General features: G+C 44.7%; 1 protein-coding gene and 1 long non-coding RNA gene across 6 annotated transcripts in view; one reads left to right on the top strand and one right to left on the bottom strand.

Annotated features, from left to right (window-relative positions):
- Nucleotides 1-665: 665 nt before the first annotated feature.
- LOC309799666 lies at nucleotides 666-15,359 on the bottom strand. Of its 3 annotated transcripts, none has more exons than XR_014293324.1 (3): nucleotides 15,278-15,359; nucleotides 8,108-8,244; nucleotides 666-2,460 (listed from the first exon to the last, which is right to left on the bottom strand). It is a non-coding gene; the product is annotated as an uncharacterized lncRNA (long non-coding RNA). The 3 variants fall into 3 exon arrangements; XR_014293325.1 differs by lacking the exon at nucleotides 666-2,460 and adding an exon at nucleotides 6,384-6,645; XR_014293326.1 differs by lacking the exon at nucleotides 666-2,460 and adding an exon at nucleotides 6,923-7,837.
- DDI2 (DNA damage inducible 1 homolog 2) overlaps nucleotides 15,190-16,441 on the top strand; it is a 34,884-nt gene continuing 33,632 nt past the window's right edge. For 2 of the 3 annotated variants that reach the window (XM_082613036.1, XM_082613038.1), the window contains exon 1: nucleotides 15,190-15,404. In XM_082613036.1, coding sequence (XP_082469162.1) covers nucleotides 15,267-15,404 — 138 coding nt within the window. In that variant the 5' untranslated portion in view covers nucleotides 15,190-15,266. The remainder of the gene's footprint in view (nucleotides 15,405-16,441) is intronic. The other variant, XM_082613037.1, reaches the window with a different exon arrangement.

Consider the following 16,441-nt stretch of genomic DNA (forward strand, 5'->3'; position numbering starts at 1 on the left):
TTAAATCGGAGCTGTCATTATTTTTGTTGTTGTTGTTTGTTTGTTTGTTTGTTTGTTTGTTTATGGCTGCGTTGGGTCTTCATTGCTGTGCGTGGGCTTCCTCTAGTTGTGGCGAGCGGGGGTTACTCTTCATTGTGGTGCGTGGGCTTCTCATTGCAGTGGCTTCTCTTGTTGCGGAGCACAGGCTCTAGGCGCGCGGGCTCAGTAGTTGTGGCTTGCAGGCTCTAGAGCGCAGGCTCAGTAGTTGTGGCGCACGGGCTTAGTTGCTCCGCGGCATGTGGGATCTTCCCAGACCAGGGCTCAAACCCATGTCCCCCTGCATTGGCAGGCGGACTCTTAACCACTGCGCCACCAGGGAAGTCCCGTGTCATTATTTTTAAATGCTTGACACAAAAGAGTTTGATTGGATTCAAGATCCATTAATGTTATCACAAGAAATTTCAATTGTACAATTGTTAATGAAAGAAAATAAGACATTTCTTTAAATATTTTAACTTTTGTGTTTTCTAATGTTAAAATTTTAAATTTGTATTATCTATTTGAGTTTCTAATTGTTCATGGCTATCAAGGACTTGAAGAGAGGGACTTCCCTGGTGGTCCAGTGGTAAAGAATCTACCTGCCAATGCAGGGAACGTGGGTTCGATCCCTGGTCAGGGAACTAAGATCCCACATGCTGCGGGGCAACTAAGCCCACGGGCCACAACTACTGAGCTCGTGCGCCTCAATGGGAGAGACCGCATGCCACAAAACTACAGAGCCCATGTTCCCAGGAGCCCACGTGCCACAACTAGAGAGAGAAAACCTGCATGCCACAACTAGAGAGAAGCCCAAGCACCACAACGAAGAGACCCCACGCCTCAACGAAGATCCTGAGTTTCACAGCTAAGACCTGATGCAGCCAAATAAATAAATACATAAAATAAAAAACAAAAACAAAAACAAAATCAAAAATAAGAACTTGAAGAGATCCTTCTTGAAAAGTCCTGGTCATTATTGCATGTAACCATTTTAAGCATAAAACATGATATTTAAAAGTTACATTCAAAAGAAAATTTTAAAATAAAATTGAAAAAATAGTTACATTCACAGAAGAAAGTGAAAATTTGGAAAATATTTTATTTGGATACTTTATGTAAGCTCAATATTTAATGTTGTCTCTAATATTTTCATTTTATTTTTCAAATCATGATAAAATATGTAGAAAATGGAATTTTTTTTTTTACCAAATCCCGTATAGATGCCCCTAAATCCCTCCTCCCCCTCCTTCCCCTTTACCCCAGTGGGACATACAAATTGTGTAATTTTTTTAAATTTTTATTTTATATTGGAATATAGTTGATTAACAATGTTGTGTTAGTTTCAGATGTACAGCAAAGTACTTCAGTTATATATATACATGTATCTATCCTTTTTCAAATTCTTTTCCCATTTACGTTCTTAAAATTGTGTAATTTTCTATGTGTGCCGTGACAGGAAAAAGGTTCCGAAGCTCTGTTCTAGTAAATTTTAAGTTCCAATATCTGCTTCTTCCTTTTGGCTGACCTCCAAGGGCAGTGCTTTGTTAAAGAAAAACGAATATAATAAATGTTTAGTAGGTGAGTGAATGATTGAACAGTTCTTCCGGCCCCTCTGTCTCTCTGTAGTTCAAAATGAGCCTTCGAACGCAAGAGGAAGGGGAGGGAGAGCGTGAATTTACTGAAGAAAAGCCCCACCCAATGAAGTTTAAAGATCACTGTTATGCAGTTTCAAAGTCAAACCAGGAGAGGGCACAGAAAACTTCTGCTTGATCATCTAACAAAGAAAGGAGGAGAATTCAGAAAATGGACAGAGCTCTCATTCAATCACTCAATCAGGTGACATACAGTTTAGATGGTTTAGTCCATCAGATTTCATCCTAACACCTCAACAATTTGATAATATAATGGGCTATCTTAATGTAATCTTTGCACCATTTGATTTTTTTCTTGAGGAATACGTTTAGATTTTTCAAAGCCCCGGCCAGTCTCCGATGCATTCCTTTTCTTTTCTTTTTTTTAATATTTATTTATTTAGGCTGCTCGGGGTCTTCATTGCGACACGTGGGATCTTCGTTGTGGCACCCGGACTCTTAGTTGCAGCATGCGAACTCTTAGCTGCGGCATGCATGTGGGATCTAGTTCTCCGACCGGGATGGAACCCGGGCCCCCTGCATTGGGAGCGCGGAGTCTTACCCACTGGACCACCAGGGAAGTCCCAGAACATCTTCATATACGTGTTTGGAGGATAAAGATCAATGCTTGAAGTACAGATAGAGATCTCACACAAATAAAGCATGCGTGATACAATATTTCCTGTAGTATAATAAAATCAGTGGTATGATAAAGTATTTGTCCTGTTTCATGATGACTTGTTTTTACATTCCAATTTCCTTCTGAATTCAACACTTGCTATATTTTATCTCATTTGTCCTTCCAGTTATCCTATAAAATAAATATGACATATTATTTATATTTAACAAGGAAACTGAAGTGCTAAGCCAATGATGTTACTGCATATTACAAAGCAACCTCCTCCCTAGAATCCCTAATTAGAGATTATTTTACCTGTCAAAGGTTCTGGTCAGAGTGGTTGGGAGGGAGGGAATCTCATAATTTATTGGATAGCTAAGAGGATAAAAGGATTCCCCTGCATTGACATTATTCCCATAGCTACTTTCAAACTCATTTCAGAGCTCCACTTTTGACACTTAAGATCCAGACTCCAAATATGCACTTCATTACTTAAACCTGGTTTCTGGAACAATAGCCAGCAGCTAAATAATCTGTCCTAGCTTGGAGTTCAAAAACAGAACAAGAATTATTATCAGGCTTTCTGATTTCTAATCTAACAGCCTGCCTACTACCTTGTGGATGGGCCAAATACACATTTTTTTTTCTTGCCTTTTACTTGATTTTCTCTCTCCTTTAATGAAAAACTACAATCTTCCTTTTAAAATCTTTATTTTTTTCTGATTACAAAACTAATACATGTATATGGTACAAAGTGAAAGTCCACCATAGTCTATCCCTACCTGCTCAAGGTTACATTTCAATGCATATGAGGCTTTTGAAAATATCAAAACTGGGAGTTCCCTGGCAGTCCAGCAGTTAAGACTCTTAGCTCCCAATGCAGGGGGCATGGGTTCCATCCTTGGTCAGGGAACTAGATCCCGCATACCACAACTAAAGATCCCACGTGCCTCAATGAAGATCCCAAGTGCCACAACTAAGACCCAGTGCAGCCAAATAAATAAATAAATATTTTTTAAAAGATAATATCAAAACTAGGTTTAGCCTATATAAAATGGTTGGCAACTTCCTTTTTTCACCTTAAAATGCCTTGGGAATCTTCAAGATAAGCGTTGTTTTTTTTTAACTGCTTTATTTAGGTGTAACTTATATGCCACAAAAATCACCTCTTTTTAAGTGTACAATTCAATGATTTCTTTTATAAACTTGTGCAACCATTCCACCACAACCCAGTTCTAGAACACATCCATCACCCCCAAAAACTTCCCTCATGCCTGTTAATAAACTTTTTTAAAGGGTGAATTTTTGTGGATAATTACAATCATGAATAACAAGTCCCAGAAATTTCCACTTTGCCTAGCTTTCATTTGCTGCTGGCAGGCAAGAAGAAAATTGCAAAAGCCCATCAACAAATGTTGGAAGAAAACACCACAAGCTGATCGACAGCTGTTTGCTCAAAATAGTTTATTCATCCACTCCAGCTTTTACTGAGTGTCAGCCAAGTGCCAGGCTATTGGTTAAGTCTGTAGGAATATAAAAACGAGAATAGCTGTCTTCTGGAATCAACTGGATGTGAGTTCTACAGTATGCAACCTAACTTAAGAGTTTCAATATTCAATGGGTTTGAGTAATAAAAGTGGTAAAATTGGTGTGCTATTTGGACTTCCATTTACAGAAGTCACAATAGAGAAACAGGGACCAGACTTACTGTTCCACCTAAAACAACCAAAGGAGGAACAAAAAATTATGAAACAATGGGCATCAGACCACAAAGGACAGTAATCCTTGAGAAAGAAGCAAATGAGACGAGCCCTGGTACTGCCCCAGAACTGCCTGAGTTTCCAGGCTACAGTGCAAGGATGGAAAAGTGAGGCAGAGGTCACTGGAGTCCCTGAGTCCGGCATACAGAGCTGAGTCCAGGGAGACCAAAGCAGCTAGAGTTCATAAGACGGAGTGACAGAGATGGGGGAGCAGTTCAGAGAAAGAAAAAAACCCAGAGATTTCTTCTAGTATTCACCAAGGTACTGCTTAGCACCTGTGCACAAGAAAACTTCCCCAGGCTGGGGAAAGAACCACTTGAAAGGATTGGAGGGAAAGGTTCTTGACTCATACCCGGCTGGGAATAGTGCCTATTCCCACTAGCCAGATTAGAAAAAAATTCATAGTTTGGGAATTCCCTGGCAGTCCAGTGGTTAGGACTTGGTGCTTTCATTGCAGGGTCCTGGGTTCAATCCCTGGTTGGGGAATTAAGATCCCACAAGCTGTGTGGCGTGGCCAAAAAAAAAAAAAGAAAAATTCATAATTTATGGAGCATTGGGAAGAGTACTCATAGGGGTCTTGCCTCAGGGGGAATAATCAGTGCTAGAGTCAGCACTGCTCTCATCCTATTTAACAAATCTTTTAAAAAGCAGGACGCAAAAAAATCAAACTAATTCCAAAGTAACTTAACAACACCCCAGAACAAAGCTCAAGTTTTATAGGAATACAAATATATACAGAACTGGGAATTCCCTGGCGGTCCAGTGGTTAGGACTCCAAGCTCCTAATGCAGGGGGCCAGCGTTCGATCCCTGGTCAGGGAACTAGATCCCTCATGCTACAACTAGTGGATTGCAGCATGAGGGATCAGTTAAATCCCAAATAGATAAATAAATATTTTTTAAGATTTCCAAATTTAATGAAAACCGTAGATCAATAAACCCCAAGCACAAGAAACATTAAGAAAACCACAGCCCACAGCACAGGGGCTTCCCTGGTGGCGCAGTGGTTGAGAGTCCTCCTGCCGATGCAGGGGACACGGGTTCATGCCCCGGTCCCACAGGAGGATCCCACATGCTGCGGAGCGGCTGGGCCCGTGAGCCATGGCCGCTGAGACTGTGCATCTGGAGCCTATGCTCCGCAACGGGAGAGGCCACAACAGTGAGAGGCCCGCGTACTGCAAAAAAACAAAAACAAAACAAAACAAAAAAACACCAAAGCAAAACAAAAAAAGAAAAGAAAACCACAGCACCGTACCTGAGTCAAAGAGCCTACTTGGGACATTCAAATCTTTCATTAATGACAACATAATGATTTTCATTAATTTTTACATATATGAAGCACCATCAATTCTATAAATCATTGTGGGGACTTCCCTGGTGGCACAGTGGTTAAGAATCTGCCTGCCAATGCAGGGGACATGGGTTTGAGCCCTGGTCCAGGAAGATCCCACATGCCACGGAGCAACTAAGCCCGCATGCCACAACTACTGAAGCCTGCAAGCCTAGAGCCCATGCTCCACAACAAGAGAAGCCACTGCAATGAGAAGCCCACGCACCGCAATGAAGAGTAGCCCCGCTCGCCGCAACTAGAGAAAGTCCACACGCAGCAACGAAGACCCAACACAGCCATAAATAAATAGATTAATTAATTAATTAATTTTTAAAATCATTGTGCTAGGTTCCTGGATATCTAATTTTTCTTATTTCATTTAAAATTTCTTCTCTTTTAACCAGAGGATAAATTGGCTAGTCTTCACTGCTTAGTCTTTGTGTTTAGAACTGCACGTGTGTTCTAATTTGATGAAGCTTTTTTTTTTTTTTTTTTTGTGGTACGCGGGCCTCTCACTGTTGTGGCCTCTCCCATTGCGGAGCACAGGCTCCGGACGCGCAGGCTCAGCGGCCATGGCTCACGGGCCCAGCCGCTCCGCGGCATGTGGGATCCTCCCGGACGGGGGCATGAACCCGTGTCCCTTGCGTCGGCAGGCGGACTCTCAACCACTGCGCCACCAGGGAAGCCCTGATGAAACTTTTAAAAGAAACAAAGGACTGGGAATGCGTGGTGAGTCAGTGGGAGTCAACTCTGGATATGGGTCCTCCTAGTTAAATATGTCCTTCAATGCCAGGGGAAATTTCACCTTCTCTATTTAAAAACCTTTTTAACAACAAAAAGGTTGATAGTTTTAAGCCCTTTCTCTCAAATATTTTAAATCCTCAGAAGATCAAACTAACAAAATAACTGAAATGAGTACTGAATAGAAATTCTATGTAGACTATCTGCTGCTTGTCATTTCCATCCTATGATTTTCCCTTCATATGTACTGAAAGTTCACAGATGTTAAGAAATTGTTGTTTTGGCATAAAATCAGATACAGAAAGGAGGCAGTTGTGCCATTAACTAGGAATAGCAATTACCTAGGACGACTGCTATTCGAGCAATGCATCAGGCCAACAGCTTCTTCTGCACTTGGGAGCTTCCTGGACATGCAGAAACTCTCAGGCCCTGCTCCAGACCTGAAGACTCATAATATGCATTTTAACAAGATCCCCAAGTGGTTGCTATACACATTCAACTTTGAGAAGCACTGGTGTCTGGCAAATAGTTTCTCTGATCACATTTCCTTATGCATGAAAAAAAAAAAGTGAAACCTGCCCACCTTATTTCACAAGTTGATGATTAGAATGAAATAAGTGAAACCCAATCCAAATAGAACTTAGGAACAGATGAAATATCAAACTTTCTAACAAGCAGTACACACAAATCCCAGGCACACCACAGCATTTCTGGATTAAAAATGCTGAACAGCAAAAAGACTGCCAATGTTACTAGATATCCCAAAGACAAGGCTTTTAAAAAAAATGTTAAATATATAAAAAAATTTTAAAGTATTTGACTCTTTTGACTTCTGGGAGTATCTTTTCTTTTTTTTTTTTTTTAATCGAAATCTGTTATCCTTCAGTCTACAAGTACTCAAGACAGAGTCGTTTCAGGAAAGCACAGCACACAGAGTTCCTATTTCTCTTTTCTGGCCAAAGCAACAAGCCTAAGTCTTCACATAAGCCGCAAGGAAGGAAACTACAGGAAGCCACGCCAGGGACTACTAACAGGCACTTGTCTCTCAGCCAGCCACTGCCTCAGTCACATCCTTGCCGGAACTAGAGTCTGAGCCGGTTCTCTAGGCTGAGGTGGCCAAGGCAGTGTGGACCGGGTCCACCCAGGGCGGCCCTGCCGCACCCCAGCCGCCGGGTTAGTCCCAGAGGAACCGGAGCCCGCCTGATCGTGGATGCCCGGAAGCCCAGGTTCAAGCCTTGAAGGCGCAAGGGTGTGGGGGCCACCATCGGGGATTCCGCCAGAGAGAAGGCAGCAGCCGCAAAAGACCCTCCACTGGCGTGTCCAAGAGCCTAGGCCGGGTCTGGACCTTCCACCGCTACCTCCCGGGATAAAGCCAAGCAGCGCAAACTAGCGGGAGCTGGGGTCACTTAGCAACCAGGAGCCCAGAGCGCGGACGCAAGGCATTGGTCACGCGCGTCATGTGATCAGACGCCACTGCCCACTGGGAGATTACAAAGCAGGCACGTGATGCGGCTCAGGCGCGTTTCCGCAAGGCTCTGGGACGGTGGGCGTGGTGATGGGGCTGGAGGGGCGTTTCTAGGGGTTTCCGCCCTGGCGTCGTAAGAAGTCCTGGCTTTGGCTGGCGTGACCGAAGAGAAACGCAACCGGCAGTTGAGGCATTTCTGCGCCGGCTATAGCGAAGCGATGAAACGGTGCTGAATTGGGCTCAAGAGTCTAGTTTGGTCGTGCGGGAGCATTTCCTGAGAATAAGACTGAAATTTGCTGAAATTTGCCTTCCGAAACAGAGACAGTTCTGACCAACCAGTTTAACACGAGCAAATATTAGGATGCCAAGAAGTTTCGTGACAAATAAGGGGTGAAAATTAGGGATATAAAGGATACTGAATTGGGCAGTATATTCAGCGCTGGCTAAAAGAGAGATACTGCATCTGGGGCAAGAGGAGTTTTTTGGGGGGGGGCGGGTAGAGGGACTGTCTTGCTGAAGTAGTTGTTGAAAAGGTAGAACTTACATTATGAATTTAGAGAACTAATTCAGCTTCTCGTGAGTGAGGCGGCGGAGCCTAGTTATCCACACGTCAGTTCATGAAGTCGAGGTCCCAGCGTGCAGACCAGGATGTGTGGGCACCCTGCAACAGGCCTGTGAAACCTGGCCAAAAAGAGAAAAAAAAATCTAATTTGAAAGGGATTTGAAGAGAGAACTTAGGATGGCCCAGCTCTTCTTTTTACAAACTGCCCAGGAGGTTGTTGGCAATCCTTTCATTCTAACAAATATCCCTCTAGCAGCAGAGGGGTTTGAAGTACTATTGGCAGGACTTCTTGGTGGTCCAATGGTTAAGACTCTGTGCTTCCACTGCAGGGGACAGGTTCGATCCCTAGTCGGGGAAGTTCTGCATGCCAAAAAAAATAAAGTACTACTGGCATATGCCTTGCAGCTGTCCTTGGGTCTTCTTTCACACCCCATATCCAATGTATCAACGAGTCCTATTGGCTCTACCTTCAAAATGAGTTCACAATCTGACTATCTCCACTTTTCTCTACCTGCACAGCTACCACACTGGTTAGATTCCCCCATGATCTTTCACCTGAGTTATTGTAATAGCCTTCCAACTAGTCCACTTTTGCCTTCCTCCACAAGTTAGTCAAAGTGATTTTTTTCATGTCACTTCTCTGCACAACACGCTAAAGTGGCTTTTTATTTCAGTCAGTAAAAGCCAAGGTCCTTTCAATTACTTATCACATAGTCTGGTCTGATGGGCTCCTATCCACTTCTCCTCATTCATTAATCTCCAGAAGTTCTATTCTTCATGGTGTTTCTTCAACAGGGCCAGTATCCTTCCATATTTAGTTCTTTGCACTTGCTGTTACCTGTGCTGAGTATTCTCCCCAGATGTCCACGTGATTCATGCCTTCACTTCATTCATTTGCTCAGGTGTCACCTTGTAATATAGGCTTTCTCTGACCACCATGTGTAAAATAGCAACCACTGTGTGCCCTAATTCCCCACCCCTCCCGAGCACTTGGCTTGCTGCTTGTTTTTTTTTAATATATATATAGCACTTATCACCACCTAACACATTTTGTATGTTCTTTGTCTGCCACCCCCTACTAGAACATAAACTCCATGGGGATAGGCACTTTGCCTTGTTTCCTGCTGTACAATTAGTACCTAGAACAATGTCTGGCATGCAGTAGGTGTTAATAATTGTTTGTTGAGTAAATGAATAAATGATCTATGCCCCATATGGTTCTACTGCTGATTATGGTGAGTGGACCAAAGTTGCTCCAAGTGGCTAAAGGACTTTGAACATATCCACAGTATTGTAATGATTCTGACATTGGCAGTGCCCACTCTCAGAATGCTTTGTATCCACTTTGTATCTTAAAAGCTTGTTCTGTACTTTTAGCCATGACACTTGAGATTCCTCCACAATGGTGATGTGGTATCCCAAAAAGAAAGACACTCAAGTTTTTCATGTAAAACCAGGAGTTTCTTTTTCTTTTTTTTTCTTTTTGCAGAGCGCAGGCTCCGGACGCGCAGGCTCAGCGGCCATGGCTCACGGGCCCAGCCGCTCCACGGCATATGGGATGTTCTCGGACCGGGGCACGAACCCATGTCCCCTGCATCGGCGGGCGGACTCTCAACCACTGCGCCACCAGGGAAGCCCTGCCAGGAGTTTCTTGAAGAAGAAGAAGAAGAAGAATAGAAATGAGCAGTTTAACTGCCAGGGTGAGTATTGAACTAGATACATCAAGGATAGATCAGCAAAGCCCAGCTCAGCTGTCAGCAGAGTAGGTGAAGCAGGTTTGTGTCAATCCAGAAGGTTCTTGAGAAAAACCATTCCCCAACAAATTCCCTGAAGCTGAGAAATCTGCAGCTGATGATTTATACCCTGTTAAAATGCAAATACCCTAAGAGAGATCATATTGAGTTTCTGCTGTCACTAGTACCTCAGTGTGAATTAGTCCAAATCCTTTCTTGAGAGCAAATTTTGAAAAGGCAAGTGAAGAAAGTAGGAGCACATGAGAAATAAGAGGAACAGGTGGAGAGAAAGTTCAGAAGCCAAGGAAGGAGCATAAAGTTGAGCTTGCCAAGGACAAACTTTGGCTTATTTTGTAGTTTTGCCCAGGGCTGACTCTAATAATCAAAGTATATATTGATCTCTAGCTCCAAACTTCTGAGTAGGCGAATCATGGCGCTTGAAATTACAGCCATATTTACCTGAAATGTTTTGATAGCCCAATGAGTACAGGGTGCACCTGAAATGAGGAAGAGTTGACCTAGAATGTAGTGGGACTGAAACGCTATCAGATTTTAGGAAAGATAAGCAGGAAAAGAAGGAGGCATTGCATTATACATATGCACATGATCCCAGCCTAAGAAATAGGAAACCGAAAGAGTTTTTGTGTTAAGGTAAAATGAGAGAAATGGAGCATCATCTGCTATCAGTTGACATGCCAGGAAAAATAAGGAGAGATAGGCCTCTTTAAGCAACCAGGAGCTGATGAGGAAGTAAAGTTTTAAAGAGCAATATATATCAATACCTGCTTTAAAAAAAAAAAAAAGGCAACCTCACCAGACACCAAATTTGTCAGCACCTTGATCTTGGACTTCCCAACCTCCAGAGCTATGAGAATTAAATGGTTTACTGTTAAGCGCTGCCCCCACCCCCCGCAAAAAAAAAAAAAAAAAGCAGTCACAAATATCAAACAGATACTTACAGCATTTGGGAGATTTAATTCCTATTGTGTGGAATTTTAAAAATCAACTAGGGTAGATATCTTTACTGATTTGCTCTTTTTTTTTTTTTTTTTTTTTTTCCGTACGCGGGCCTCTCACTGTTGTGGCCTCTCCCGTTGCGGAGCACAGGCTCCGGATGCGCAGGCTCAGCGGCCATGGCTCACGGGCCCAGCCGCTCCGCGGCATATGGGATCCTCCCAGACCGGGGCACGAACCCGTATCCCCTGCATCGGCAGGCGGACTCTCAACCACTGCGCCACCAGGGAGGCCCGATTTTGCTCTTTTTAATAGAGAAGAATTAGGCAAGAATCTCAAAGTAGACAGCAACTTTGCTGGTGGTGACCAAATGGTGAGGAAAGTCAGGGTTTTGGAGGACAGCAAGATTTCCCCACATTTAAAGTGCATGCAGAGCATTTGTGTTCTAGTCAAATTGATGTTTTCACTCTTCAAGTTTCTTCCAGTTTGGAGAATCTGCCACTCACTAGCTGAGCGAACTTGGGTAAGTTAATTAAAATCCCCACACCTGTTTCCTTATCCATGAAATGGGAATGAATACTAATAGTTCCTATCTCCGAGGGCTTTTAGAAGGATAAAATGAGGTCTCACATTCAGCAGTGTAAAATAATGGTTAAGACTGTGGACTTGAGTTTTATTTATTTATTTATTGGCCATGCCCTGCCACTTGCGAGATCTTAGTTCCCCGACCAGGGGTCGGACCCGCCCCCCACCCCCCAGCAGTAGAAGCATGGAGTCCTAACCACTGGACTGCCAGGGAAATCCCTAGACTCAAGTCAGATTGCCTGACTGGAATTCAAGCTGCCATTTGTGTGTCCTTGGGCAAGTGACTGACCCCTCTCTATGCTTCAGTTTCTTCATCTGTAAAATGGAGATAATACCTCACAGGATTGTTGTGAGGATTAAATGACTCAACACGCATAACATTCATGGAGGAGTGCCTGGCAAGAAGTGAGCATTGCAAACATTAGCAATCATTTGCAAGGTTCTTGACAAACAGCAATGATCATGGAACTTCTTGGTAGCCCTGCTTGTCTAGGCCTTGTCCAACCCACCCCATCCTGACTTAGAATTAAGGACCAGAGATGTCCGAAGCTATATGTGGTCACAAGTAATAGAGATGCAAAGTCCATCTCATGGAGTGGTGAGAGAGAAGTGGGAGGAGCTACTGTGAGCCAGATCACAGGAGGCAACTGATCAGAGTCCAAAAGGAGTGAGGCCCAAGAGGAAAGGGTCTGATTGGTAAAAAGCTGCGGGCTTAGTTAGGATTCTTTTGGTTGCAAATTTTGAAAACCATAGGTCAAAATGGTTCAAGGAAAAATGTATCCACTCAAATGCCCATCATCCACAGAATGGATGAATTATGGTGTATTTCCCAAACAAAATACAACGAGAATGTACAAGTTATAATTACATACAATGATATGGACAAAACCCACTTAATGTCGAGTGAAAGAAGGCAGACACAAGACTACATGCTGTGTGAGTCCACTTATATGTGGTAGAAAAACAATCAAAATGAATCTATGCTGTTAAATGTCAGGATACTGGTTACACTTGGAGGGGTTTGGGGAGGGAGAGTTAGTGATTAGAAGGAAGGCTATGGGACGTCCCTCGTGGTCCAGTGGTTAAGACTTTGCGCTCCCAATGCAGGAGGCCCGGCTTTGATCCCTGGTCAGGGAACTAGATCTCGCACGCTGCAACTAAAAGATCCTGCATGCCGCAACTAAAGATCTCACACACGGCATTGAAGATCCCACATGCTGCAACTAAGACCCAGCACGGTCAAATAAATATATTTTTAAAAAAGATTACTATTAATTATAGAAAGAAGGATAAGGGGGGCTTTTGAGGTACTGATAATGTTCTGAACAGGGGTGTTCAGTTTGTGAAAACTCACCGTATACACTTAAAATGCATGCACTTTTTGTGTATTATGCTGCAATAAAAAGTTCTCTCTTTTTTTTTTAGGAGTTTATTGGCTGTGCCTATATTCAGTGTACCAATTATTGTTCTTTGTAACAAACCACCCCAAAGTTAGTCATGTAAAATAACCATTTCATTATGCTCACAGATTCTGTGGGTCAGGAATTCAAAAAGAATACAGTGGAGGCAGCTCCATGATGTCTGGGGCCTCAGCTGGGAAGACTCAAAGGCTGGAGATGATTCAACAGCTAGGGTTGAAATCAACTGGAAGTGTCTTCATTCATGTTCTAGGAGGGTTTTCCTGGTTATTGGCTTTGATCTCAGCTAGGTTGTTGCCTGAACCATCTATACATGTTATCTCCATGTAGTCTCACTGCCTGGGGTAGTTTGGGCTTCCTCACAGCATGGCTGCTGGGTTCCAAGAGCAAGTGTTCCAAGAGAATCAGGCAGAAGCTATATTGACTTTTATGAACTAGCCTCAGAAGTCACACAGTGACACTTATGCCAAAGTCCATCTGCCATAATTCAAATGGAGGGACATACACCCCATCTCTTAATGGGAGGAATGTCATGATTACATTATAGGATGAACATATAAGATGGAAGATATTGCCGTGGCCATCTTTGGAAAATAAAATCTGTCACATCTGGGCACCAATAGAAAAAATGTAACACAAAAGTCTGTCAGTTCATGATTCCAACTTCAGCTGAATCCTTGATACCATCTGGCAATTCTACATCATTACTCAATTTGCTTCAACTTACAATGGTTATTTCAAACCTTCTCTGCTGTAGTAGGCGCTAGGTATGTCTCACCTAAAACCTGTTACAACCCCTCCCCCACCCCACCCCCACCACCACACCCCACTCATACCTTTTAAAGAGGTGAGAAAAGCTAAACACTCACTTTTCCTGGCCTTTTCTTGCATCTGTGTGACACAGTTCTGGCCAGATGTAAGCAGAAACCTACTGAGGGACTCCTGGGCAACCTCTTGCTTGAACAAGAAAATGATGCATGGGGTGGAGGCAACCAGCTATATCATGACCCTCAGGGAAAGGCCAAAAGATTTGCCAAAACACTGTCCCTTGTATCATTGAGTCACTGAACCAATGCTGCTGTCTACCTCCAGGCTTCCTATCCTGTAAGAAAAATAAACCCTCACTTGCGTGTGTAAGCCATTGATGGGCTTTCTGTACCTGATAACAACCACTCTTCTCCACCCCGCCCCCTCCCTCCACCTTCTGTCTTTATGCTCCACAGAAAACCTTCCCTCTTCCTTTACAGAGATACATCTTCAGCTGGTCTTTCGCTTACTTTCTTGCCACCAAACCTACCTACACTTACCTGCATCCATAGCCATCCTGACCCCTCCTTCCCTCCTGCTATAATAGAAGAGCGTGTCCCTACCCCGTGGATGGGGGAGTGGGGGGTAAATGGGGAGATGCCAATCCTGTATCCATTGTATCTTCCTCTTTCCCTTTTGGTTTTCTGACTCATCCTCATGTTTTGGGCTTCTATTTCTCATCAGCTATGTGGCCTTAAACAGGCCATTAACGTAGCGCATATTTTCTCGAGGGGATTCTAAGCTGTGCCCAATAAAAAGCACTGTAATAGGTGCTGGGGTTTGCCAGGGCCAGGAAAGAAGCAGTCCAAGTAGAGGGAAAACTATTTACGAGGCAGGGAAATGGAGCTTAGGAGGAACTGAAAGTCACAATGTGGCAGGGAGGGCAGAGTGCAGACAGGGCTCAGGAGGCAAGGCTGAAGAGCAAGGCAGGGGCCAGTGAGCAGGGGTTCGTGATTTTGGTTTTAACCCTAAACCATCAGAACAAGAACAAAAGTAAGCTGTCTGAGCCTCAATTTCTACTTTGGAAAATATGTCTGAGAACAATCTGCTAGGTTCTCAGTCTCCCGTATCAGCCTGAGAGTTCGTTAAGGGCAAAGACCTGTATGTTTACGCATTTTTGTACCCACGTGGCTATTTGCCAACACACGCTCAATAAATGCCTGTCGAATGAATAAATGAGATTTTGGAGTCCTCCACCGATGTCACTTACTAAATCAAGCAATTAACACTTATTTCCTTCTCTTCGTTCGCTCCCCTTTCCTCGCCCTGCAATCCTCTCTAGCTTCCCGCCTCCCCTTCCCAGCTCCGCCCCTCCGCTGCGCCGCGAAGGCGGAGCGGGTCAGGCGGGCTTTACGGCATCGGCGTTGCGGCGGGGCGGGGCGCCGGGCGGCTGGCGCGCTTGGCGGCAGCGGTGGGAGGCAGGCCGGCAGGCAGGCAGACGAAGTTGCAGGCGGGTGGTGGTGGCTGTACTTGCTGCTGAGGGTGGGAGGGAGTGAGTCACTGAGCGTGTGTGAGGGAGGGAAGGAGCGAACGGGCGGGCGAGCGAGCAGCCCGCGCCGTCCGCCTGCAGCACCAGCCAGGCCCCGCCGCCGCCGCCGCCCCGCGCCGAGGCCGGGCCGAGCCGAGCTGGGTCGGGCCCGGGCCATGCTGCTCACCGTGTACTGTGTGCGGAGGGACCTCTCCGAGGTGACCTTTTCCCTCCAGGTCGACGCCGACTTCGAGCTGCACAACTTCCGCGCGCTGTGTGAGCTCGAGTCCGGCATCCCCGCAGCCGAGAGCCAGGTACGCTGAGCGGCGAGTGGGGCCTCCCTCCGGAGCTAGCCCTCCCGCCTCGGGGCCTCACGCACTCCTTTTGCTGCTCGTGAGGAATTGGGGGGTGGAGGGGAAGCAGGATGGCCATTCCCAGCCCACCCCCGCATCCGGAAGGGAGCTGGAATCGGTGGCTGCCCCCATACTCCCCAAGCGTGGGGTGGGGTGCTGGGGGAGAGAGAGGAGAACCTGACCGCAGACGCACCCACTGCAGCCTGAGGAGCGCGTGGACTGTCGGGCGGCCCGCCCCACCTTGTGGCTCTTTGACCCCTTCTCTAATTTCATATGAGTTTGGGGTGTCGGCGCAGACCTAAGAAGAAGCCGTAGGTTTGCAAGAGTTAATACATTCTGCTTCCCCAGCCAGAAACACCAGTTTGGATCACTGTGGTAGATGGATGTTCATCTGCTTTTTTGGAGAGGGCTCCTGCCTAAGTAAACGTAATTTACCTTTAAGTGTAGAGATTTGCGCTCGAAGTGAAGGGAAAAGTTTGAGACCTTGCACCACCTTGTTTTGAAGCCTTTGGAAATGCTCTTTTCCCTACCACATGCGTTTCTGGTTAAATTATTATTTTTTTAAAGTAATTATTAGTTCAACCGAAACTATTTCTCTGGTTTCTTCCCTGGTAGTAGGCCAAGATCCCTCTTTCTTTCAGGTCACAATTCAGAGTTTGGGTGAGTTCAAAGCTCAGTGCTTGATGAGGATATTTGCTTAAAAATGGCCTCAGTGTGATTTGGTTGTTTCCTTTCCCTTACCCTTGCTGGAAAGAAATTAAGCTGCTCTTACGTTTTAAGTAAGCAAAGTAATGTATTCTCAGAATGCTCCGATACTGCCACCAGACAGATTTGTGGCAATAACTCTGTGGCCTTCACACTGAAACATCTAACTCCTGACTTGATAAGTGGGCCTCGGAGGGCATAGTCTAAACATTAAGAAAATTATAGAAGTCGTCCAAGGCCCCAGAAGGTAAATCTTGATTTCCTACTGCAGTTATGAAATAGTTCCAAAAACT

This window comes from Mesoplodon mirus, assembly GCF_964341445.2.
Source record: "Mesoplodon mirus genome assembly, chromosome: 3".
Classification (NCBI taxonomy): domain Eukaryota; kingdom Metazoa; phylum Chordata; class Mammalia; order Artiodactyla; family Ziphiidae; genus Mesoplodon; species Mesoplodon mirus.